The following is a 26,455-nucleotide window of genomic DNA, read 5'->3' on the forward strand; positions in this document are numbered from 1 at the left end:
TGGTCAGGGATCAACTGCCTTTTCCTTGTCAACATTGCAACAAAATGGCTTTGGACAGAAGGACACTTTCTGAGGACCGGTTGCTGCAGGAGGGAGCTTGGAAGGGAATCTTCACTTGAAGGCTCGCGGGGGAGCCAGGCAGGCTGGCTGGCCCTGCTCTTGGAAGGGTGAGCTGGGTGGATCCCAGGGCGCTGCCGACTCTCACCCAACCCTGGTTTTACTGAGCGCTCCAGGGAGGAGAGCCCTGGGGCCTCAGAGCTCACCTGGCCCACTACGGTGTCAACAAAATGAGGGGAGAAGTCATGCCACGAGGGCAGAGATGCTCCCGAGAAGCAGGATGCCGCCGGCAGCAGGCCAGGAGGGTGAGCTGCACCTTGGCAAGAGTGTGACTCACACAAGGTCACGCAGCCCACAAATGTCGGAGGCAAACACGAGCTAAAGTCCATCTTACACAGATGTCACCTTTCTCTACCAGCCTCTGGGTGAGATGGTCTTCCTCCCTTCTCGTCAGCCAAGCGCATAGTCAGTTGGCCGTTTAGGAAGGAAATTCCTTTTTTTTAAATTTTTTTTAAACAATATTTTCTTCCCCCACCCCCTTAGGTGGAGTCCCCATGGAGTTTCCTTCCCCAGGGCACCCGTGCACCCTCACCTCAGTCCCCTGGGCTCCTCCCTCCCTCCCTGCTACCCCTCTCCCTCCTCCTCCCCTGCAGGATGTGTCTAGTTTACAATTGTCTGTTTTGCTTTGTTGTGTTTTGTACTGGTATTATTTTTTTTTTTTACACTGATGTCTTACTTGGTTCCCTTATATTCCTGTGATAAGTGAAACCATCCAGTATTTTTCTTTTTCCTTCTGGCTTATTTCACGGAGCATGATTCCTTCTAGCTCCATCCACATTGCTGTGAATGGCATGAGTTTATCCTTTTTGATTGCTGAATAATATTCCATGGTGTATATGTGCCACATCTTCTTGATCCAGTCATCTATTTTTGGGCATTTGGGTTGTTTCCAGGTTTTACCTATTGTAAATAGTGCTGCAATAAACGCAGGGGTACAGGTGTTCTTTTGAATCAGTTTTTATGTCCTTTGGGTAGATCCCTAGCATTGGAATTGCCGGGTCATATGGTAGCTCCATTTTAGTAGACTAAGGAACCTCCACACAGCTCTCCATAGTGGTTGGACCAGTTTGCACTCCCACCAGCAGTGCAGGAGAGTTCTTTTTTCACCACATCCTCGCCAACATTTGTGGTTGCTTGTTTTTTTGATATGTGCCATTCTTACTGTGTAAGGTGGTATCTCAGTGAGGTTTTGATTTGCATTTCCCTGATGATAAGGGATGTTGAACATTTTTCATATGCCTGTTGGCCGTTTGCATTTCCTCTTTGGAGAAGTGTCTTTTGAGTTCTTCTGCCCATTTCTTGACTGGATTATTTATTTTGTTTTTGTTGAGCCGTGTGAATTCTTTGTATATCTTTGTGATCAGTCCCTTATCAGTTGGATGGAGTGCAAAGATTTTTTCCCAATCAGTGAGGTGTCACTCTGTTTTGGTTAATGGCTGTACAGAAGCTTTTCGGTTTGATGTAATCCCAGGTGTTTATCTTTGCCTTCACTATCACTGCTTTAGGTGATAGTCTTTAAAGATGTTACTGCGATGTATGTCTTACAGTGTTTTACCTATATTTTCTTCTATATATTTTATGGCTTCAGGTCTTATGTCCAGTTCTTTTATCCATTTTGAGTTGATTTTTGTGCACCGTGAGAGGAAGTGTTCTAGTTTCATTTTCTTGCATGTGGAGGTCCAGTTTTCCCAGCACCATTTATTGAACAAACTGTAGGAAGGAAATTCTTAAGGGTGCTCTTTATCAGTGTTTTTCTATGGGGACATCTACATGTATACACATACATGGGGCTGTGAAAAGAAATGGTTGTTGTTTCAAGCAGCGTGTTGGGTTGTTCATATGCAGCAAAGGCTGACTGGATCCATTGTTCTTCAGCATCTCTTCAGAGTGCTGTGAACACCTGCCCCATTCAATAAATTAATGTGGTTAGAAGAGTGGTGAGGAGCAAACTCCGAGCTAGTGAATGACATCCTGAACTGCCTCCACGTCCATCTCAGGTGAGAGCTGAGGTTCCAAGGACTACAACTCCCAGCATGCCATGAAACTGGTTTCCGGAAGCAGCGGCTGCTGGATGCTGAGCAACCAGGCTAAACTTTAAAGACTTAAGACAGGCAGGCCCCACTCTCTTGCATTCCCAGCTTTGGCTCTCAGCCTGGTCTCTGCTTAGACGGCGCTCCTGTTAGGACAGACAGTATCTGGCTGGATGTTGGCCAATTAATCTTGAACCGAGCCACATCAGTCCTTCACCCAGACTGATCAAAACGTTGCATTTTCATGCAGACAGGCTTTGGAACACAGCAAACTTGTCCTTTTCTTTTTCTCATTTGTCATGTGCCCTGCATTCTGGTTAAGCCCATGTCCTGAACTTGTTGGGATAGGAAAACCACGTGAGGTTGGCTCATCTCCTGCATCTGTGATTTTTATCTGTTTGTAAATTATAGGTCATTGTTCTTTATCAAAGTACTAGTTAGAACTGTCAAATGGAATAGATGTATTTTCTTTTTTTTTATAACACAATTCTCCAGAGAAGATTACTTAAGGATTGTTTTACACTTTTTTTTTAAAGATTTATTTATTTATACAAGAATGGGGTACAGGCCAGATGCGCAGGAGAATGAGAGGATTCACCAGAGACAGAGTGGGGAGCAGAACAGGCAGACTGACGAAACCCACTGCTGAGGGGAGCAGCGGGCGAGGCAGGAGAGGTCTGCCGCCCCATGTGGGTATCTCCTGGTCGGCCGGGAATCGAGCCCACCCTGCAGAGGCTGCGGACAGCTTCACAGCGCTGCACTCAACCCGCTGCGCCACCGGGGAGGCCCGCCATGATTCTCTTAATGACAGTGTTAGAGGGTGCAGAGTGTGTTCTTTGCCCTCCAGGGAAGGAAGTCACCAGAATGTGCTGGATGTCAAGCCAGACAGGGCTTTACTAGAGGTTCATGCATGAGGGGACCAGTGCCAGACGGAGAATTTAGCCTCTTTGAAGGGAGTTAGGAGGAGATAGTCAGATGGTAGGTCCTGGAGGCAGGGAGTGGGAGGAAGCATCAGCTTGTTCTGGGCTGGGCTATGCCTGGGCATGTGCCGGCAGGTGACAGTCCACCTTTGCATGTGGACTCTTGGCCTTTTCCTTCCAGTAAATTGTGAGATAATCATTAGACAGGATCTGACGCTTTCGGTCATGGTGCCTCATGGCCAGTGTGGTGGCCAAATTGTTTGCATGGGGCTCGCCAGTCTGTGATATAGTCCACCTGTTCAAACAGAACTTGGGACAACTCATTCTACTGGCTTGAAATTTCTTTTACCTAGTTTGTCTCCATTGTAAGGTGCTGGTCACAGGGGGCTGGCCAGGTGAGGCTTGCACGTGGGCCATATATTGTCTCTCCAGTTGGGCTGTGGGGGAACAACCCAAACAGTTATTTGGATAATGATGGTGGCCACAGAATCATCTTGGAACAGAATAGGGTGACCCCTGTTTTCTTTAAGTACTGCCTCTTCTCACCACCAGTGTCCTGTGTCCAGCCTGCTATCTCTTGCCTCTGCACCCTTGTCCAAGCTGTTCCATCAGCCTGGGCCACTCTCCCTGCAGACCAGCCAGCTCCCCTTCTCGTGGTCTCCCCTGACGCTGAGGCTGGTTTATGTCCCCCCTGCTTGCCCCCAAGCTTTCCTCTCCGGTAAATGGTACATTGTGCCACGCTCCTTTTATGCACCTGTGCTCCTTAGGGTGTGACACCCTGGAGGACAGCTCCCGTGACAGTTTGTTCGTCTTTAGAGTTTTAACCCTCGGTGGGCATTTTGTAAATGCTTTAGGAGTGAATGAATGTCCCCATCTCTTTTTCATAACAAATTCTTCCTAAGTCATGGTCAGCGAACATATGGACAGTTCTGTCAATACCTTGCACTGCATTGTCAGTTCCCTGTCAACTTCTTCAACCACGTGGGCCCAGATCATCTCGTGGGGGAGAAGGTGTACTGATGTGATCCCCAGCCCCCAGTGCTGGCCTGCAGGAACACATTGCTCAACAGGGAAGACAGGTGTGCCAACAGGTATGCACACTAGTCAGAATTGTGGACAGAGGCTCTGGGAGCCTCTCACCCTGCCTGGGGCGTGAGGAGGGCTTCACAGAGCTGGGGACATTGATGTGGGGTTTTGCAGGATGCGAAGGAGTCCAACAGATGATACCTATGGGGAGAATATTTTATAAATGCCTGGCATCTTTAAGAAAGGGTGAGCTATTTGGAGAGGCGTAGCAGTTACATGCATGACAAACAGCCAAGTGGACTAGAACATTCCCCTCTTCTACTCTACATCCTCTCTGGCTGGCCTGTGAGCTCTTGGGCTGGGCCTGAAAGTATGCATGAGAATTGTATTAAATGGGATGTCTCCTCCTCCCTCAACTCCAGTGATGGAGGCCAGGCTGCAGCACAGCAGTTGGCACCGGAACTTGCGTACACGGTTAGAAGCAAAGCAGCGGACCATTTACAATGAGGCCACCACTCTCAGCAGCAAACCCACTGATGCTCAGTGGGAACAGCAGGTGCACGGCATGCCCTGGGGTGAGCAGAGGCCAGCAGAGCATGTGGGAAGTGGCATGCACAGCCAAGACCTGGGTCAGGCACCTCCGGGCACAACCTCTTACTAATTAGGCTCGCACCATGCACCTGGGCATACACCCTGCCAGGCGCTCCCGCCAGCCGGTACCACCCCAGGGTGGGGTGTCTCCTCTTGCCTGCTGGCCACTAGTCCCTGAATATGTCTTGTCTTCTCATTCTTTCTTTGCGCTACCCCCAAACAAGACCCTGAAAACTGCCAGCCCCTCCCCACAGACTTGTACACTTGCAGCTGGAAGGGATGGGGGTGCATTGCCGGCTCCCCTGGAGGCCTTGTTTGGCCTCTGAGATGTTTCCAGCCACTATTGTCATCACTTTGTCTTTTTTGTTGAAGTGGATCTTAGGAACCATCTAGTCCAGCCGTGCTCCCCGACGCTGCCGGTGTACAGAAATTCGGGACTCTAAGGCGACTTTGTCCAGCCCCACAGAGGGAGGGCAGTGTCTATATCAGAACACTGCTCTCCCGGCACCCCATCTAGAATGTTCTCTGGCCCCATCCTGCTGCAGGTGGCTGCCTGGTGGACTGAAATGGCTCTGCCCAACACCCCAACATTGCATTTGGCCTCGCGGCTAAAGCAGCCCTCTTTGCTTCTCACGCTCCTGATGTGGACTGATGCCTTCGGTGCCCAGGGAGGAGAGGCAGCGCGAGGAAGAGACGTGTCCAAGTCAGACAGACACTGAGTTACAGAACCCAGCTTTGGGCCTCCGTCCCTTCTTTGCTACCCCAGAAAGGCCGTGCATGCACCTGCTGAGACACTCGAATATCTGCGAAGACCTTCAGTGAGAGGTGCCCTGGGGGCTCCATCTTCAGCCCCAGACCAGCCAAGCTGCCGCCCAGAATCTGTGCCCTGGGGATTTTCCGGGGTTCTCTGCGCAGCATCAGGGCAGACACCCAGGCTTTTCCAAACTGTGCTCTGTTGGGAACACGGAGGTCGGGGCTGCTCATGCACCAGCCATAAAAACAGTGTTTTGTTACCCTTCGCTTCCTCCCTTTCTCACCTGCTGGGCTGCCCCGCCTTGCCTTGCTTCTTCCTCCCTCTCTTCTCCGTTCCCCTTTTCTCTGCCTCCCTGCCTTCAGCTCCCCTTCTCCTCCCTCGCTCCCACCCTTTTCCTTCCACAGCTGTTCCTCAGGTCTCAGCAAAGGGCCTGGCGCTGGCTGGGCCCTGCGGAGGCTTCTACTTTGCCTCCTTGCCTGGGGCTCAGGGTGCCTCCTCCTTGTCCATTGCTCGGTCCAGTTACTACAACTCGTAGTTGGTTTAAAGGACATTTATTAGACTGACAAGTCTACTAGTTTTTCTTGAAACTACTTAAATGTGAGTGGCAATTGAATCAAATGTGAAAGCTCACAAGTCGCATGCCCTGAAGGCTCAGACACAAGCAGGTGGTCCTGCCTCCACGAAACTGGGTCTCGGGCAACTTTGGGAGGCCTCGAGTACCTCACGAACTCAAAACTTTTTACTGCCCCCACATCTCTGTCTGCTTGTCAAATCTAATTGCTATTGATTTGACCATTTTTTTTTTTTTATCTCTAGAAAACTTAATGTCGTACATTTTCAGGAACGCAGTTATCAGACCCTAAGAAAGATGGTTTCCTTCCCAAGTGTGCTGGCGTCTCACCTCTGGACCCCTGGCCGCTGGGTTCTGGGTTGGAACACGGAATCCTTGACTTGAAGGTGCATTTATCGGTCGGGTGATTTCTCTTAGCCAAGCTCCATGGCTCTGTCAAACAGGCTTATAAGCAGAGTTTGCGATCCTTACCCCCGTGTACCTTTAGCCTTGGACACACGGCGTCCTGCTTCCGTTTACAGTGAACTGCGTTGTGCACAATCAGCCTTTCTCTGTCATTAGCGGGGCACGGAGCAGTTGAATCTATCAGCCATTCTCCTGGGACACTTGGCTGAGCCATTAACATGCAACACCAATTACTCATCCTCTTTCTACTTGGTTATTTATGAGACCACTGGTCTTGACCTGCCCTTCCTGGCTTTTGCGCAGTTCCCACTCTTTCTGGAGATCTTTGACTCGGAGTAAACACATTTGCTCTCCTCAGTGTGCACAGATCTACCATTGCACGTCGACAGAGAACCCTAAGGGAGAAGCAGGATCCTGCATCTGCCACGCTTGCCAACTTACTAAAATACCCTATTTTTGCCTTTGAGTTTCTACTTGCTTTGTGATTACACATTTATGGGTGTAACTCTGTACCTGTAATGTTATTTTTTCCCTTTTCATCATTAAAGACTCATGTTTTTTCATAGGCTCAACTTGAACTTGCAGATCTAGTTAGTCCTTGGAAAGACTCCTTGGTCCTTCCCACAACTCTCCAGCATTTTCTGCAGCATCCTAGTTTCCCGGCCATAGCATGATGTTTGGGACTGCCCCTGCTCCAGCCACGGGCTCAGCTTCTTGGGAGGAACCTGGGCTACTTTCAAGAAAAATACTTTTGAGGGCAGTATTCGGGGACTGAGGGAACAAGCAAATTGGGATGGGGTGACCCTCTGTGGCCCCTGGAAAGACAGACCTAGAAAAGATGTTGCTTCTGTTACCATGTTCATGGCAAGAGTGCTCATGTCGTGCGACAGGCTGCATACCCTTTCCTCATAAAATTTACAATGGCTTTTTGTCTACAATGGGCCTGTTTGACTTTAAAAAAAATTTTTTTTTTAATTTTTACACAAGAACCGGGGTACGGGCCAGATGCACGGGAGGGTGAGAGGATTCACCAGAGACAGAGCGTGGAACAGAACAGGCAGACGGACGAAATACACTGCTGAGAGGAGCAGCGGGCAAGACAGGAGAGGTCTGCTGCACCATGTGGGACTCTTGCTGGCCGGCCGGGATTGAATCTGCGCTGCAGAGGCTGCGGACAGCTTCACAGTGTGGCGCTCAACTGCCTGTGCCACCAGGGAGGTCTCCCCTGTTTGACTTTTTAACACTTCACTTAGTCTCTGATTAATCCCACCAGGGCAGTGTGACTCAAGACCCATTATTTTGAGGTCACCTCTTCAGTCTCCTTTATCAAAATGTGCTTTCAAGACGGCATCTTATAAAAATACGCATATAAATCTGTTTTCATGTAAATGCATATTTGTAATATAGCTGTTAGATGTATCTTTACAAAATTATTGGCCCCAAATATATTCAATTATGAAAATCAACTATTATATGACTGAAGACCATTTCATGGTGCTAAATGTATTAACACAAACTCATTCATGTGTTGGCCTCCAGGGACCGTGATCTGGTCCAGCTGGGAAGCTGGTTTCTCGTAGTGCTATCATTGAAGCAGGATGCCATTAATTATATAATTTTGAACAATTTATGTTTAATTCCACACATGCTTTTCCATTAATTGGAGGCATTTTTAGATATTACTGGCAAATGCAAGGAGCAAAGATGTTTGCTGACTGAAAATGTGCAAGTCACTCAGCAAAGTGATGGAAGAGCCAAATATGGTCCCACAGAAAGAGACAGTCTCTAGTGGTTTCCTCCTGTCTGTGACCAGGCCAGTCAGGAATAACAGGTTCTTAGAGACGTCTTGATAGAGAAGGAAGTAACTACCATGGAATAATGGAGAAAGTCATCACTGTCCTAAAAGCTCATCCATGACCATCACCCAAGCTCATTTTATTTTTGTGACTTTGTGACTATCTGAGGTTAGTGGGTTTTGAGACAAATTTTAAATTGCTTCATTACCAAAATTCATTTTGGTCTCAGCATCCAGGAGCAATCCGTCAGCTAATCAATAAGCAACATTTACATGCTGCTGTAAGAAAGGCCACCAGTACAAAACCAATATTGTCAGCAACCCAGGACAATGCTCGCTTCCTGACAGAAATCGATGCACGGCAAAATAGTGATGATTATAAATGTTTAAAGTCTAAAAGGGGAAAGCTCATTGGGCCGCTTTTTGAGCAGTTGATTTGCAAACTAAAGATTGTGATGGTCCCACCTATCTTGTGTTGTAGGGTGACAGGTGTGTGGAGAAAGAACCCTAAAAGATTTTGCACCTGACTCTTTGGGGGGAGTCATGAGTAGTTTGGGCACATCGCAGAAGTGGGAAGAAAACTGGGCATGGAAAGAACTCTTCCACACCTGGCTCTGCGCTGACTTGCTGTTTGATCACAAAAAGTCACATAACCTCTCTGAACATTTCTCGTCTAGTCAAGAGGTAGAATTCTATCTCCCCAACTTGACTCCTGGTGGTCATAAGGATGAATGTAGGGGCAGAGGAGAGGAGATACCTCTGAACATGTATTTCATGGACCGGGGGGTCTTATGACCCCATGTCCCAAGAATGGGGTTCAGGACTAAAGCAGAAAGGCCTCTGAGAAGTCAGATGGTCATCCCGTTCAGCGTCTGGGAGTTCTACTACTGAAGTGTAAGTGACAATGACGCCCGTTCATGAACATGACTGTGCACTAGGCTCTGGGGACGAGGATGAAACAGCCCTGTATGTCTGCGGTCTAGCTCCTGGGGCACGGGCTGCGCCAAGAGAAACGGGGCAGGTGGGCACCAGTGCAGGGGAGCCTGGGCCAGGGCCAGGGGACACACAGGGTTAGCTCCGGGGCTGTCTGAAGACATTCAAGTGGAGCAGCTGGGACAAGAGGTGATTCAGGAAGGCAGGCCTGTACCAGGCGAAGATTAGCAGTTTGGGGCACCATAAGAATAAATCAGTGTTTCTCAAACTTCTCACTTGTCTTCTTTACTCATACTGTTTTCGCCTGTCTCTGTATCATGTGGACCACTTTCTTTGACTAAAAAAAAAATCTTTAGAGCTAAGTTTGATGTATAACATGATATAAGTTTCAGGTGTCCTCAGTAGTTTAATTTTTAAAGCTGCAAATGCGTTTACATAGAAAATTTTTATTTTGCCAGGTTTTTCTTTTGGTTATCTAGAGCCTACAAAACATGGTGGGCACAGGAGGCGGGGGAGGCGAGGGGTGGGGGGTGAAAGTGCTATTCCTTCGTAAAGGAGCAGCAAATCAAGGAAGCTTGATTAGAAAGCAGAAACTGGCACTACTGCCCTCAATGTGGGGCTAATATTACGAGCAGCACATAGCTTCAGAGACAGCAGCCGCACCAGCACATGCATTTCTTCCAGACGCAGCTGCCCGGCGCGGGTCTCTGGGCTAAAGGAGCGACCAGGTAAAGTCACGTCCGACAGGGGCCGGGGGGCCTCAGAGGATGGAAGGTGACTTGGGGGGTGCGGTGGGGGGGTGGGGGTGTCCTCTGGGCCGTGATCTGGACTCCCCTGACGGGAAGGAGCGAGCCAGCGAGGCACAGGGGCCCAGCGCGGGCGCTGCGGGGAGGCGGGGCCGGGGGCGGGCCCGAGCAGGTGCCCCAGGTGCCCCAGGTGTCCCAGGTGCGCGCGGGCGGCGGGGCCCTCCCCGCAGGCTGGCGCCCCGGCCGACCCCAAGGAAGTGAGGCCGCCGGCCCGGACTTCGGCAAAGGGCGGACGTGGGTCTCGAGCCCCGGCCTCCTCCCGCCCTCCCGCGGGGCCGAGACGCGCCGGCCGGGCCGCCCCCGGGCCCGAGCACCCGCCCAGCCGGGGCGCGAGGCGCGGCGCTTCCGGGCATGCGCAGTGCCGCCGGGGCGGGGGCCGGGGCGGGCCCGGGCGGATGACGTGCGCTGCGCCGCGGCGGCGCCCCGGGAAGAGGAGGGCGAAGACTCCATCCGCCATGTTGGATGCCGCAGATTCGCCAGAACCTCGCCGGCTCTTTTCTTAAAAAAAAAAAAATTAAAAGCGGAGCATCAGCGGGGCACCCCGCCTTCTCCGGCGGCGCGGGAGGGGGCCCGGAAGAGCCCGAGGCTTTTTTTTCCTCGGCGGCGGGGGCGTTGCTATGGAGACGCGGGCGGCAGGTGAGCGGTCGGGGGGTTGGGGTGGGGACGAGGTGGGGGTGGGGCGCAGCGCGGCGTGCGGGAAGCCGTTTGGCGCTGGGAGTCGGACGCAGCGCGCGGCCTCCGGGCGGCGGAAGGATCCGCGGCCGGGGCGGAGAGCGAACGTAGCGGCGTCCTGCGGCTCACGTCGGCCTCTGCCGTATCCCGCCGCCTTGGGGTTTTATTTAAAAAAAAAAAAAAGCGCTAGGACGCTGGCGGCCGGGCGGGCGGCGGGAAGCAGCACGTGCGCGCCTGCGCGACCCGTTTCCTGGGCAACGGGCGGGGCTGGGGGCGCGACCGCCGGGCGGCACAGAGGGCCGCAGGTTCGAATCCCGACGCCGCCTGGTCTCCGTTGCCTCCGTGTCAGAGGCCGGGCCCCCTAATTGTCAGACCCACGCCCTGCGCCGGGGTGTGTGCGGGAAGGTCTCTGTGTCCCGCGGGGTTAGCGTTGTTGCCGGTGGGGAGGGTTCCAATTCACTCTAGACCCTGGGAATGAAGCCTCAATGGTAATTAGACAGAGGGTTTTTAGAATATCAAGGTGAGAATTTGACCTTTTCCAGCCCTCAGGTTTGAGCTGGGACGGTGATGTCAGCAGGGTAATCAGCGAGGTAATCAAGCTGCAGGGGCGTGGTGTGGGCGTCTGGTTTTTTATCATTATTATTCTTTCTAATTTTTATTTATGCATAAAGAACTGGGGTGCAGGCCAGAGGTGCGAGGGGTGAGAGGATTCACCAGAGACAGAGTGGGGAGCAGAACAGGTGGACCCACTGAAATCCACTGCTGAGGGGAGCAGCGGGGAGACAGGAGAGGTCTGCTGCACCATGTGGGTAGCTCCCTGGCCAGGATGGAGCTCAGGCCGCAGCGGCTGCCCATAACTTGATCGCTCTGGGACTTTAACCCCTATGCACCAGGGAGGCCCAGGCTTCTGTTTTCTGTCTATGAGTTTAGATCTTTTTGCTTCCTAAGATATTTTGACCTGAAGGTAAGTGGACGCCACCTGTGTGCAGAGAAAGGCAATGCCGGAGTTGAGTGGAAGGCTGGGCACGTGGTGTTCAATCTTTCTCTCACCCTTGGACCGCAGTGGGAGTCTCCACCCACAGACAGTGGCTTTGCTTTCCTGCCTGCTGGGCCAGAGAAGTGTGATTTCTAGAATATTGACAGTATGTCACACCCTCCGTCTGCAGGTCCCCAGCTGATGCTGCTTCCTCCAGGCAGCCCTCTGTGGCTTCTGGGCTGACTGGATGAATGCAGTGATGGGCCTTCCACGGACCACCCAGTCCAAGGGCATTACCCTTGATCTTGGAGGTCCTTCGCATGCAATTAACGGTAACTGCCATGGGGGCAGGGATCTGCTTTTGCTGCTCACTTCTCCCACCAACTCTACTTCATGTCATTTGCTGCTGAGGAACAAAATGTTCAGACAGGTCAACTTCATACAGGTTTAAAACAGCAGAGGCGGGGCTTAAAAATCAACTCTAACTTGGGCTGAAATCCAAACTCTTCTTGAACTTGCACTAGCTGAGTGCTCAGCCCCTCGGTAGTGTTAGGGGGAAAGGCTGTCCTGAGTTAATCCCATACAGGCTTTGTTGACCCCACCCCCACTCCAGACTAAAGCCATCAAGACTCTGGGAAAGACGCATCCCATCACCACCAAAGGGAGGGTGGCTGGGACCTGAGGGTGGAGTTGGGCAGCCAGGTTGGGTGTAAAAAACCAAACACGTGGGCCTTGGGGGGCTCGCTGTCGCTCGCCTCCTGGCTTCACCGCTCCTGGCTGGCGGCAGCTCTCAGTGCCATTTTGGGATTCCTGATCGGTGGGTCGGGTAAGACTCATTTAAAACTTTGTCTCCCACTTTTCTCCCTGAGCTGTACATTTCCTCATTTCCCCTTCCCTTGTCAGTAAACCTTTTAGGAACCTTTCGCGTGTGCCTGCAGTAGAGCATGGATAAGTCCTTTCAAGCGCGCGGGTGAGGACCCACGGTCAGGCACCCCGTTTTGTATCGGGGTTACTCTACAACAGTTGGACCTCAGCGTATATTGGATGGAGGAATGAGTGAGCCCACTGACCCTCTCTGCCGCCTTCCAGTTCGCTCTCTGAGCCTGCACTTCAGCTCTCAAAGGAGCTGGAGTCAGAGGCTCCCTGCCCAGGCCTCCTCACCCCTAGCCCAAGGCATTTGCCCCGTGCAGTTGAAAAGCAAGGCTTCCCGTGCCAGCCTGCCCTGCCGGCGGGGTGGTGAGGTGGTCGGGCCTTGATCCCGCCCTGGCCTTCTCCCCCTCTCGTTGATGGACCCAGCCCAGTGGGGGCTCAGGGACCCTGCTAGACGTTGGATATGCTTTTGAAAAATAACGATCCTTAGATTATAATATCAAATAAAATAATGCCTTCTGGCTGCCTTGGCCATTCTGCCACTGCTGATCCAGCATGTGTGCCCGCCCCTCCTCCCCTGGGGTTTGCCGAGCAGATTTTAAAAAGCTCGGGCATCTGGGGTTGCTTCAGCTTCCAGGTGTGAACAAGGAGACAAGATTGTTTTTAAGTGTATGACCGTCAACTCCCGGCCAGCTCGTTTCCCGATGAGTTGTTCGGTTTGGGGTTGCTCGAGGACAGGCCGTGAGATCCCGAAGCAGACGGTCTAGAAGGGCCAACTCCGGGAAGGTGAACTCCTCCCCGCGACGCCCCCCTGGCTCCCTGCTCTGCGGGGTCCTCCTCTACTCCTGAAAGGCTCCCCGTTTCTTCTCTTGCCTTAAAACTTACAGCACGACTTTTCAAAGACTGCGCGGCCCGAGCGGAGTTCACGTTCCTCCCAGGGCAACGGCAGTGAGGAATTAGGTGTGTTAAAGACGCCTCTTAATTGCGTTTCCTTTTGTAGTTTCCCGCTTGCTGCCGCACAGGCCGCCCAGCCCGACGGGCTGATTTCACTCTGAGGGCGGGTCAGAGCCTGGAGTTCACTTTTCTCTCTGTTCTGAGCTGTGGATCCTGTTCAGCTTTCACCGTCCTGGGAATTCCTCCAGGGCGGGCGTCAGCTGTAAAGGGCTGGGAGCTCCCGGGCAGTTCCAGACCTGAGACCTCCGCCGGCCCGAGGAGCCCACGGCCCGCGCGCCTGCATCCAGGATGCTGGTGGCCCTGTGGGCCTGACCCCCATGGCGCGCAGACCTCTCCTGCCGCCCACTGCTCCCCTCAGCGGTGTCCTTCAGTCAGTCTGCCTGTCCTGCTCCCCGCTCTGTCTCTGGGGAATCCTCTCGCCCCGCACCTCCTCCGGCCTGTACCCCAGCTCTTGTCTGCATAAATACATAAATCTTTAAAAAGAGAAGAAATCAGAGAGACAGGAAAGACAACACTTGCAGGCTGAGGGAACAGCTGAGGCAGCAGGAGAGGAGGTGGAAGAGCACAGAGGGGCTGTGGTGGTGGAGAACCGGGGAGCTGCACCTGAGGGGAGGGATCAGATACTGTTCAAGAATTAACAGTGATGTGAGGAAATAACTAACTAAACAAATGACGAAGCCGCAGGCGGAGCAGTGTCTCCGCTCCGCAGCAGGACCCTGTCTCTCCTTGCTGCCTGACGCCCTTTATGTCTGGGAAGGAGGGATGGACTTTGATGAATTTTTTAAAGGAAAAAAAAGATATCTGGGAATGAAGCACCCAAACGGGTCCGAAGTTTCATTTTTGGGTTTTTTTAGTGGAACATTAACTATATAGATAATTGAGTTGCTTCTAGCAAGATCTAAAAGCAGGGGTTTAAAATCAGGTCGCAGCCTTTGCTTTGCTCCTTTCAATCACGCAGCCTGAGATCTGCACCTTTGCACAGGCTCTGGGCCGGGGCAGGACTCCTGGGTAGGGTCCTGCTGCCAGTAGGGGGCCTGGCTGGGGGCCCGGGGAGGGGCAGGGCCAGGGCCCTGGAGCCAAGGGGCTGGGAGGGCTTGGGGGGAGCATCCTGGAAAGTGGGGGTGCCCTGGCATTGGGAGGGCTCGGCATCTGCTCAGCCCAGGCTCTTGTGGAGCCCTAAGATGCGTCCACGTTGTGTCAGAAACTCTCCCACCTCCCTGTCTTGGGACCACCGCCACCCCCTTTTACTCCTTATCAGCCCCCTCCTCCCTGCAGCTGCCTGCTGCTCTTCTCTCCCGCCACCGCTTTCCCAGTTTACCCAAATGTGGGGTCCAGGCTTTGTGCCAGGAGCCAGGAGGGTGGCGTGAATGCGATACGATACCTGTTCCGTCCTGAGACGCCCTGCACTCCCCGCAGGGGAAAACAGGGTCCTTCAGGAGAAGGTGCCAGGGGCTGTGGTGGAGTCAGGCCTGGGGTGGGGCTGCGGCGGCTGTGCCTGCTGCACCTCGGATTCTTGCAGCTTCCTGGGGAGGCGGCGCCTGAGCTGGAGCCCTTGCGCCCCATGCCCAGGTGTGACCACCCCCACTCCAGCGTGCTCGGGAGGCTGGCGGGTGCTGCGGCTGGCGGGGGTGCGGGAGGTCTGTGAGGGAGGCGCTTTTGAACAGTGGGGTGCCATTGGCACCTGATGATGAGCACTTTGAGGGTGGAAGCACAGCGAGGCCAGCCGGCCTGCCCTCATCAACTGCCTGACGGTGGTTTTTGTGTGTCTGCGTGGCTGTATTTTATTTTTCAATTGAAGTAACGTTGCATTAGAACATTCAATACGTTTCAGGTGTTCATGCCGAGAGTAAATAATAAATGTCCGTTCCGGGGAGATCCCTGCTGGAAGCCCAGATCGTCCTGCATTGCGCCACCGTCCCTTTGGTCCCGTGTCCACGCCCTCCCCTCCCTTCTGGTCACCACTAGTTAGTCTCATAGTCCAGAGGGTTGTTCTTATTCCGTTACTTCATCTGTTTGTCCTCTCTGTGTACCGCATGCGTGAAATCGCGCAGTGTCTGTCTTCTCTGCCTTGTTTCACTACACATAAGCCCTTGTAGGTCCATCCATGCTGTTGCAAATGGCGCGACCTCATCTTTTTTGTAGCCGAGGAGTGTCCCACCGGGTATCTGCATTGCCCTCGCCCATTCATCAGTGCCCGGCACGTGGGTGGTTTCCAGCTCTTCGTGATTGTGGGTGTCGCTGTTGGTGGACGTGGGAGAGCACGTGTGTCTCTTCTTTATGTGCCGGGAAATGCACAGACCTCAGGTGTGCATTTTTACCACCCAGATGATCCGCACTTGTAACACATAGAGAACTTTCTCCTCATTCCAGAACATTCTCTCTTGCCTCATCCTACCCCATCGCTGCCTTACCCCGAATTCTGTCACCAAAGATTAGTTTGGCCTCTTGTGAACTTTGTATTGTGTCGGACTTCTTCCCCGCCACACAAAGTTTGTGAACTTCTCCTGCCGCTCACTGGTGTTCCACCGTCTGCCTGCGCCGTGGTGGGGTTGGCGCGGAAGCCCGAGTCTGTCCAGTTTTTGGTGATTGTGAATAAAGCCATGGTGAGCACTCTCGGGAGGCTGTCTGGAGAATTAGATTGGCCTCTCTCGGGCCTTGGGGTAGAGGGACGCCTCACTTCTTAAGAAACTTCCAGAATGTTCTTCAGAGTGGTTGTGCCACCCCAGCAGTGGAGGCGACTCCACTCACCCCATCCTGTATTTGTTGTTGTCGGTCTTGTTCCTTTTGTCTGCTCCAAAGGGTGTGCTGTGGCCTGTCTGCCATTTCCCTGACGGCCAGTGGTGGTGCTTTTCCGTGTGCTTACTCACCCATTGCACTGACCTCTGGAGAAACGTCCCAGTCACTTGTCTGCTTTAAACAGTGGGCTGCTTGTCTCCTTAACTGTTGGGCTGGAGGAATTTTAATTGTCGTCTGGATATAGTTCTCGTGTATGTGTCTTGTGACTATGTGGCCGGGGCAGAGAACAAGTCAGGGCTTAGCAGGAGCCAGCAGGGGCAGGCGTGATGGACGGCGGCTCTGGGGCACGTCCTGTGTGTGGCTTGTGGGGATGGCTGCCTGGCTGTGTGCACGTGCTTGAGCTCAGGGGATTATTTGAGGGCCCTGGCAGGGCCGGCTTTGCAGGGCAGAAGGGCCAGAAGAGTGGGGCCCGGGGCTCAGGACTGTCAGGACAGTGATTTGCCCAGCGGGTGGAGGTCAAGGGCTGGACACATGTAGGAGCCCCACCGGGGGGTAGCCCCTGCCAGCCCATCCAAGCTGCCTCTGCCTCACCTGGGTTGGGTGTGTGTGGCCCCCCCTGGAAATGTGCGCCCCCAAAATTCACCGGCTTTGGGGTTAAGAGGCCTGGCTCTGAATTTTGGCCCCAGCAGGTGTTGGTGGTTGTGATTTCTTTGAGCCCCAGCTGCTGCTCCTGTAGGATGGGAGCAGCCTGTCTCTTCCAAGTCGGCATGCGTGCCCTGGTGTGGGGGTGCAGGGAAGAGTTCCTGGGGTGCCTGGGGGGCACCCTAAACAAGCCCATGCTTAGCCTAAGCCCAGGCCTCAGCCAGACACGGTCCTGGAAATCCCTGCCTCCCCAGTGCTCAGGACCGCCACTCTCGGCTGCTGCGTGCCTTGGCTCCCGGGGGCCAGCTTCCCGGGGCCCCTCTGCCAGAGGCGGCAGCTCAGCTCACATCCACGCAGGCTCATTTCCACCAAGCCCACCAAGTTGTGCCTGACCTTTGAGGGGGCACAGCAGGAACAGGATGGGGTGTTTGGGAGCGTGACCCCTGTGTGCCGGGGCTGATGGCTTCCTCTAGGTCGCAGACACATTTTGTGTGGGGGGTTGAGCCCTTTGTCCACCGGGGTGTGCCCTCACCCTCCTGGAGCTGGGCTCTGCAGTCTGGGCGTGCACCTGCCTTTCCCTGGCCTGGTGTCTGCAGCACGGTGTTGGGAGCCGCGGCTCGGGGCTCTGGGCGGTGGGGCAGGGCCCTGGGGCCCGGGTGGCAGTTCAGGAGGAGGCTCCAGTCCTGCTGTCTTTGTTTCTGGTCCCCACCTCCCCGTCCTCCGCCTCTGCTTCATTTTTAGAAGAAAACAGAGTTACCAGGGAAGCGTACTGAGGTTTTCCTTTGAATTTTCTGTCTCGACTCCCTGCTGGGAGGCCAGGTGGGAAGGGCCACCTGATGGCTGGAGGGGTCAGTGGTGGGTGGTGGGGACTGAGCAGAGGGGCGGGAGGCTGTCAGGCATTCGGAGCGCCCCGGGGATTTGGTGTCGGGGCGGGGCAGCGCTAAGGGTAGGCAGGGGGGTACTGCCCTGGACCACGGGAGGCTCCCAGAGGGCTTGTCCGGTGGGGGGGAGAAGAGTCCTGCTGGGGCAGGTGAGGGTGGCCTGAGGGCTCCCTTGACCCTTCGTGGTTCCAGCCGGAGGCACCAGGCCCAGTGGCTCCAGGAAGCAGAGGGATTCGGGTGGAGCCTGAGTCAGGCTCAGGGATCCAGGAGGGCTCTTGGCCTCCCCACGACCCCAGGAGGCAGGCGCAACGGGCACGGTGCTGCCCACACACCACGGCTGGTTCTGTTTTCATCCTGGAGAGCGTTGGTCTCCTCTGGTCTCTCCCGCGTCAGCCCTAGCGCGCAGGTCCCACCCCCGTCCCGGTCCACGCCGATCCCTCCTCGGACAGGAGAAAACTGCTGCTCGCCATCCAGCCACCTGCTTTCTCAGGCCCAGAATATACTGGACGTGTGTCAGAATTGCCACCCCTTGTCTCTGATTAGATTAGATCTCACTCTCTGGGGCCTGGGGCCTGGGGCGGGACAGCAGTGGGATGGTGCTGCTTTGAAATGCATTGGGTAGAATGAAAGATACTGCTGAGGGGAGCAGCAGACCAGACCCGCACCTCTGGCCTGTACCCCAGTTCTTGTGTGCATGCATAAATAAATCTTTAAAAAAATAAATAAAATGCACTGGGTGGGAGTCAGACGCCGGCCCCTGGTCTCCAGCTGGCCCCCTGAGGCCTCCAGATGGAAATGAAGCCTCCTCTGCCCCCCACATCAACCATTCGGTGACTCTGCTGGTGGTGGCCGCGGGCCCCTGGCTGCAGCCTCCTGTCGGGACACTCACCGCCAGTCACGCTCGGCATAGGCTGCGCCCAGGGAGAGCGAGCTCACCGCCCCCCTGCCTGGCCCTTTAAACCCCCTGCTTGGGGCTGCCCTCCCTGGCAGGTGGATCATGGTTCAGCCCTGGAGTCAACACCTCCTGGTACCAGGGTGTGGGGCGGGGGGCGGGCTCAGTTCAGTTTCTGTGCTGTTTGGTTTAGGTTTCCTTCCATGGTGGGCCTCCTTCCCCCCCACTTTTAAAAGTATGAGAATTGTGGGGTAAGTATATTTCTTGCATTTCGTGGAAGGACTGAATCTCGCTATTTTTTGGGGGGGGGGGCGGGGCATGGGCACAGGGAGGAGCAGAGGAGGAGCCTGGAGGAGTAAGTTCTCGATGGGGCGGTGGTCCTGGGACAGGGCGGGGGTTGCCTGCCTGCCTCTCCCCATGTCCCTCCTTCCTCCGCCCTGGGGTCCCCTCTTGCCCTCACCCTTCTGCCTTTATCCCCACTTTAATCGCAGAGCGGGGTGCCTAGGAGTTGGAGGGGTTCCTTGGCCTCCCCCAGCCGGGGCCGATGGGCTGCCCCAGGAGCCCCCCCTCCCCAGCACAGACAGCCTCGTCGTGGGGTGACCTTGCTCTCGGGCCTCCCTAGGAGAGCTCTTTGGGAAGGTCTAGTCATCGGGCAAGGGGCATGCAGCGTTGCTCTGTTCATGAGTAAATATCTTTATTAACCTTTAACACTGACCTTTGTAAGCTTTTAACTATTTTGAATTAAGTGCGAGTGATATTTTTGGAGCTTGCAGCCTATTAGGGGGGACAGAGGCTAAGTAAACACACCACTAAATTCATGATTGCAGCTTGTGCTCATCGCTGCCCAGGCCAGCAGGGGAGGGCCAGCAGGGCAGGGCCAGGGCGCACTGCCCGTCAAGGGGGCCTAAGCGAGCCCTTCCCAGGGTGAGGCTGGAGCTGAGACTTGAAGAAGGAGGCTCTGAATGGAAGACAGTGGGGTGGCCCTAGCCCTCCCGCGGCCGCCTAGTGACCCCTTGCAAGCTCCCCATCTCGCCCCTGCACGTTGTCGCCCCCTAGGGGCAGGCGCGTGGCCCTGCTGCTGGCCCCCCTGGAGACCCTGCTGGCCGCTGGCCCTGGGCTGAGAGACCCGGAGGAGGCCAGGGAGAAGCTGCCTTGCCAGGGTCACCCTGAGGCCGCAGGGAGGAGGGCAGGTCGCCCGAGCTGGGGAAGTTGCCAGCCCTGTAAGCAGAGTAGCGCCCAGACTAACCCGGGAATGCGAGGGCAGGTCGGGCTGGACTGCGGGACCCTGGGCTCGGCACCCGCCCTCCCCGGGCCAGAGTCTACGGACCTGGGCCGCAGATAAGCCCACAGTCGCTTCAGGTCGTTTGCATGAACAGCCCGCACTCCCGCGCTCGTGCCTGCAGGGGGGGCCGCGTGTCACTCTTCCAGCGCACTCAGTGTCCTGTGCGGCACGCGTCAGGCCCCGGGGAAGTGCTGAATTATGAGACGAAGGAAGATAAGTTGAAAATAGACGTACTTCTCTTTCCTTAACAAAACGGAACGACCTGGGTGTCTGGGAACCACACGTGGCACTTCTTCACGTCTTAGTCTGCAGGAAGGATGGGCCAGGGCATTTTCTGGGCGGGTGTGGGTGGCTGGCGAGGGGTGGGAGGTGGGGACTTCGCTGCCCCGTTCTCCCTGCTTACACTAGAGCTCTGTTCCCGACTTTGCAAAGACCCTTGACACCTTTGCATATTAAAGGACAGGTCTTTCCCCGGGCATAACATTTTAAGAACACGGTATGACTGAGACCAGCTCAGGCTTCCATAGGCAGTCCAGGGCGCACACTGGGGTTTTACTGGGGTTTTACACAGGCTGGTATTTCACTTTATCCCTGTGACACTGGCCGCAGGCGCCCTGAGCAGACCGTGGCTGTGAAACCTGCGACCTTAATCAATGAAAACACCCCTGGCTGCCACAGTGCCGGCAGTGGGGACTCTGGGCCCCTGGCCCTCGGTTTCCTGATGTCCGTATCTTGGGGGGGTACGGTGGGTGGTGGAGGTCAGGAGTCTGCAGGCCTCGCCACGTGCTCTGTGGGTGCTGGCGCCGAGTCTGGTGCACACAGGGGTCAAGGGACGAAAGATCCAAAGAAAAGGGTGACGCTCCTCATTGATTGTTTAAAAATGGAGTAAGGTTTCGCCATAGCCTTCGGCTGTGCTGTTTGTAAAATTTATTGTACTTTTTTTTTTATTTATTTATGCATACAAGAACTGGGGTACAGGCCAGAGGTGTGGGGGTGAGAGGATTCACCAGAGACAGAATGGGGAGCAGAACAGGCAGAGCTACTGTAATCCACTGCTGAGGGGAGCAGCGGGGAGACAGGAGAGGTCTGCTGCGCCATGTGGGTAGCTCCCTGGCCGGGGATCGAACTCATGCTGCAGTGGCTGCGGAGAGCTTCATAGGTTGTGTCTCAACCCCTTATGCCACCAGGGAGGCCCTGTACTTGTTTTGTTTTAATGTGGGTACCAGATAATTAGCACTCACCCCAGCGGAGCCATGTCTGGTGGGCAGCGTGGCCTCGCTGGGGTCTTGGGCCTCTGAGCTGAGGGCATCTCTGGCTGTCCCTCCCAGGGGTTACCTCTGCAAAGGGTCCCATGAGCAGGGACCCCCTGCCATTGCTGGCGCCCATCCCAGCACCCCACCGGAGCAACGTGGGTGCAGAAACCCTGTCCGCAGTCTGTCTGCAGCCTGTTCTACCAGGATGCGGCCCAGGGCTGGAACACGCCGTGTGTTCCTTCCGCTGCTCCTCTCCGCCGCCCCTGCTCAGCACCAGCCCCTGGGTGTTGAATTTAAACACCGCTCTGTGGGCAGGAGGGGGGCCGTCCCAGCGTCTCCAGGGCCCGTGTTTTCCTCCATGAGGGTGAGGGCCCTCGTGTGCTGCAATGTTCCCCCACGGTGCAGTGGGGACAAGGGCAGGCGGCCTCCCCACTGGACGACCCTCAGACCACCTAGGGGCAGAGGATGGCAGGAAGGCTGGTGGGTGGAGGCTGCCTGGAGCCCTGGCTGGTGGCCAGCCCTTCCTCCTCAGGAGGGCTGCAGGATGCTGCCCGGGAGAACCGGTGCCCGCCTGAGCCCCTGGTGGAGAGGACGCGCGGCTGGGCTTTGGTAGTGAAGTGGGTGATGGGCCCCCGAGCCACTTTTTTACTCTAGTGTGAACTGAGTCCCGAACTCCCACCGCCCAGGCCTCCCCACAGCCCCCCAGGCAGGGCCATAGTTCTGGCTCATTTACCTTCTTCCTGCATTTCCCCACCTCTCTTCTGAGCTTCCTGGTGACGCCTCTCAGTCCTAGGGATCTGGAGCCCCGGTTTCTGCTCGCTGTCATCATTGATGCTGGGGTGTCATAGCCTCCCCCAAAAGCATTCCAATTGGCTAGGGCCTTTCTTCCCCTGGGAAAAGTGAGTGTGTTTGTATGTGTCGTGTGTGTGCTTGTGCGTGCACGTGTGCACACATGTTGTAGCGCACACATTCACCTATCATGTACCCACGTGCACAGACATGCACATACATCGAACCCCCACACACTGTCATGTCACATTTGCATATATATACATACGTGTGTGTACTCACGTACCTTGTTTTGTGTGCATTGGTGGGTACATGTGCCTTTGGTACATGTGCATTGGTGGTACATGCATGCTGTGTCTTGTGCATGTAGTTGTGCGTGTGTGCTCACAGGCACCGTGTATCACAGACCTGATTATAGATGCACACACATGTTCATGAGTGTGCTCATGTGGATGCACACAGGTGTGCTGTTCGTTGTGTCTGCTTTTGTGTGCATGCAGACACGTGTGCACACATGTGCGTGTGTGCACGTAGGACCACCATCCTGGGTCTGTATCAGGTAACACCAGTGGTAGGATGGCGGGACGGCAGGAGGATGGGGGACATAGGGTCCCTGTGTCTGACCAGCCACCTGGTGGACCGAATAGACCCCTGCTCAGCCCTGCACCAGGGCCTGCCAGCATCTGGAAGCCTTCCCGAAAGCCCCGTGTGCCGTCCTCATCCTTGCAGGCCAGCAGGCTTGGGTGGCCTCCCTTTCCGCCTCTGCACCCGCAGTTCAGGCAGAAATGGGCGCTCCAGCCCTGCGAGGTGCTTCGGGCCCAGTGCTGCCACCTCAAGGCTGAGAAGAAAGGCCCCACCTCGCCGGAAACTCAAGGCAGAGCCCGCTGCTCAGGCTTCGCTGCCCTCCAGTACACTCTGAAATTGGGGGCGGGTTGAGGGTGGGTGGGTGTATACACTTAGGTTTGAAAACGCAGATGATGCCAGAGATGTGGCTGCACTGGCGGCTCCCCACATCCTCTGACTCCCCACCCCTTGCAGGTGGGGGGATGTTTTTCTACATAAAAGTGTTTGTGCTGCTTCCTAAGGAGAGGAGCCCTGTGGCCCCAGTTGTGCAAGTGTGAGTGCACCCCGGCTGGGCGCACCCCAGGGAGAGGGGCCCTGGCTCCCCACGCTGCTGCTGACCCAGGCTTAGTCATCCGGGCTGCTGAGGTTTCTCATTTTATTTTGTTAATCCCACTTCCAGCCAGGGAACGCGGCAGGATTTCTCCCCGCCTTTAATAACAGTGTTAACTTCGTGAGCTGTCCAGGTCGGTGTGCTGATCGCTTTTTTGGAGACGCGTGATAATATTGCCAGAAATTCGGGTGTGTATTGACTGGACACCAGCCCGCTGGGCCCCGGGACCTGCAGATGATCTGTGTGGGCTGGGTGGGGGCCGGGTGGGGGCCTCGCTTTGCTCAGGTGCTGTGTATCTCTGGCGTCGGTCTGTCCAGGTGGCTGTGTGTCTCCGTGCTTAGCCCCTGGATGAGGCTTGAAGCTTCCAAGGCCAGTTCTAATTTGTGCGGCTCATCTTTCCCCTGGGAAAACATCTAACGAGGCTCAGAGGCCTGCCCAGCACCCCTGGTGCTGCAGGCCGGGAGCGAGCTAGAACCTGAGGCCTGGTCTCCTTCACGAAGGACAGGGCCGCCGGCCGCCTGCCCAGGCCAGGAAGCGTGAGCTGGAGAGGCCCACGGCCGGCAGGGCGGTGTCACCAGGTGTGGGCATCGGGGCTGCTGTTCTCTCACCCCGCCGTGTCTTTCCACCGGAGAGATTCCTCGTGCAACAGTCTACTTTGCCCCACACCTTTTCCTTCAACATTTTAAATTGATACGCAGCATACCTGTAGGAAAGTGCGTGTAGAAGAAGTGACCGCAGGATGTCCCCAGGCAAAGTCCACGGCTTCGCCCAGCAGAGCTGCACACCCCGGCAGCCCCCGGCCCGCCCCCGCTCTCACGCGAGCCCAGCTGTGCCTTTTCTGCGGGCCAGCCTTGCGGGCCAGCCGGTGTGGTGCGGGAGGCCGGGCCCTGGCTGCGCCAGGCTGCCGCGAGCCTTGTGTAGGACTCGCCCCTCTGGAGGGTGCGGCTGTGCTGCCTGCAAGGTGACATCCCAGCCCTCTCCCCGGGCCCAGCCCACTCAGGTTAAGGGGCTGGGGCAGCAGGTGAGGCTGTCTGGGTCAGCGTCAGCGACAAGCCTCGCTCCACACGTCTTGGCTACGTCGGGTCCGTTTCCGCAGCGGAAGGTGTAGCGCCCTGATGGGCCACCAGAGGGTGCTGCTCGCACACATATGTGAATTAAGGCCCCATGATTTCTGTGTTCTCTTTTCATTTTTTTTTTTGGCAAAAAAAATCTGCCCCATATGTGGTGGTCCTGTTTCCTGAGCCTGTTGCCAAGCCATGTGGTGGGCATGCTTGTTAAGTGTGTAGCCCGGGCGAGTTGGTAGCACCCACATCTGGCCATGTCCCCTTCCAGCTTACTGCTCCCTGGGGTGACCTGTAACCAAGTTTAACAGACAGGCGAGCAGAGCCCCGCCTCTGCTGGAGCTACTCTTCCTAGTTGTGATTAATCTTTCGAAGGGTCTCCCTGGCCATGACAGTGGCTATGACTTGGGAGCGGAGGCTTGTGCTCCTCACAGCCACCTGCCTGCCCGGGCACAGTGCGCTGGCCGCCGGGTGGGCGGGCGGGTGTGCTGGTCAGCTTGGGGGATCTCGGTCACGGTTCGACGTTGTCATTTATCTGACTAGGGGCTCCTGCGACTCGCTAAATTCTCTGAGCTCCAGCTCAGAGATGTACACTGGTGGTGATGGTGGTGGGTGGTGGTGATGGTGGTGGGTGGTGGTGATGGTGGTGGGTGTGGTGATGGTGGGCGGTGGTGGTGGTGATGGTGGGTAGGTGTTGATGCTGCTACTGCTGCTGCTTCTGCTGCCATCTGCTTGGCTGCTTCACAGGGCAGCGGGGAGGATGAAGTGTGAAGGTCTGTGTGGACAAGAGGAGGCGGTGTAAATACTGATCTGTAGCTGAACTGCCTGAGGAGGTTGGGCTGCCACTTTGAGCCATGAGGTCTTTATGCCTCCCTTCCCATCGAGGAATCTAGAGCATGCAGTTCTGGAGGCTCCTGTGCTTCTCCCTGCCTGGGCTCCCCTAAACCAGGGCCCTCTGTGCACCTGGGCCCCCTGCGCACCTGTGCCCCTTGCGCACCTGGGCCCTGTGCACACCTGTGCCCCCTGCGCACCTGGCCTCCTGATGCCCTGGGAGCGCTGGACCTGGTGTTTCAAGACTTGGCTTCCACCCCACCAGGTGTCTGTTGCTGGGACTCTTGTCAAGAAGGCCTTTTCCTCCTGGAGTCTAAACCTACATCTGCTTGTTCCTGGTTAAACCAATTTCCTCTTTTCTTTCTTTTTTTTATTTTTTTTTGGTCATCTGCAGGCCACGCATTTTTCTCTAGCAATCTCACACAGGCGAGACCGCCAGGGAGGACAGCGCCTCACCCCGCGCCCACACCCGGTCAGCAGCGTGAGCTGCCTCAGAGAAGCAGAAACTCTTCAGCCAGAAGCGCCCCGTCCCAGCCCTGGGCCCTGCGGCCCGGATGCCTGTCCCCTGCCCGGTGTCCTCTGCCCGGTGACCTGTGTCCTGCCTGTTCTGCAGCCCTCGCAGGCCGGGGAGGATCATTGTCAGTTCTCGCAGATGAAAGATAATTTTGGAGCTTTCGGTAGATTTTCCAGGCTTTTAATGCTGCATCGGGGGACAGACCAGCTTTCTTCGTATTTCTCTGGTGTCCTCTGTCTCGGAGCGGCCCCTTGCTGTGCTGCCGCCCTGGCCTTTCTCCGTCCCCTCCGGCACAGGCGCGCGCTTTTGCACAGGCGAGCCCCGCGGGCTCTGGGCGCAGGGTCCGCGATCAAAGGCCCGCATGCCCCGCGCCCTCGGCCTGGGCGTCCACGCTGGTGACAGAGCTTGATGGCTCCGTGCACCTCACCGCCGTGCCCCGTGTCGGCGGTGCTCTCCCGGCGCGGCGGCTCCTGGGCTCCCTCGCAGCCTCAGGTCGTCTTTGGCCCAGCAGCATCAGACTGTCCGCGGCCGACGCGAGGGGATCTCCGTCTTCCTCACGGTGACAGGGAGAACTGACTTTGTGTTGCTTGCGGTCTGTCCCTTTACTTCTAACATTAAGTATTTCTTCTTTTTTTTTAATTTAATTTTTCCTGGTTATACGTCTACAGCTCATCACGGAGGTCTGAGCAGCTGAAAGCTCCACCGCCGTGAAAGAGCAAACAGCCTGGCTCCCGCCCCTGCCTGGAGCCCGCGGTGCTGACAAGACCCGGCCCTGGGCCTCCCCAGCCCTGGAGCGTGTCTGTGGGACCATCTGGGCAAGCGGGGAAGTGACTTGTTCCCCACAGTCAGCGTGCTGCGCCTGCCTGCCGACAGGGGGAGCTGTGTGCTAAGGAAGGGGCGCTTCCCCCTTTCTCACAGAGGTGGGGGGTCCTGCCCTGGGAGCAACAGTGAGAGGCCTTGGAAGTGCTGGCTCCCCAGAC

General features: G+C 55.7%; 1 protein-coding gene across 2 annotated transcripts in view; it reads left to right on the forward strand.

The window, feature by feature from the left end:
- Positions 1 to 10,392: 10,392 nt before the first annotated feature.
- The window catches only part of ZFAT (zinc finger and AT-hook domain containing), a 95,697-nt gene continuing 79,634 nt past the window's right edge, over positions 10,393 to 26,455 (forward strand). For both annotated transcript variants that reach the window (XR_008550516.1, XM_037501491.2), the window contains exon 1: positions 10,393 to 10,584. Coding sequence is in view for 1 of the 2 variants with exons in the window: in XM_037501491.2 (XP_037357388.1) it covers positions 10,566 to 10,584 (19 nt within the window). In the remaining variant the exon portion in view is untranslated. The remainder of the gene's footprint in view (positions 10,585 to 26,455) is intronic.

The sequence above is a fragment of the Talpa occidentalis genome, unplaced genomic scaffold (genome assembly GCF_014898055.3).
Source record: "Talpa occidentalis isolate TD23 unplaced genomic scaffold, MPIMG_talOcc4v2.1, whole genome shotgun sequence".
Taxonomy (NCBI): domain Eukaryota; kingdom Metazoa; phylum Chordata; class Mammalia; order Eulipotyphla; family Talpidae; genus Talpa; species Talpa occidentalis.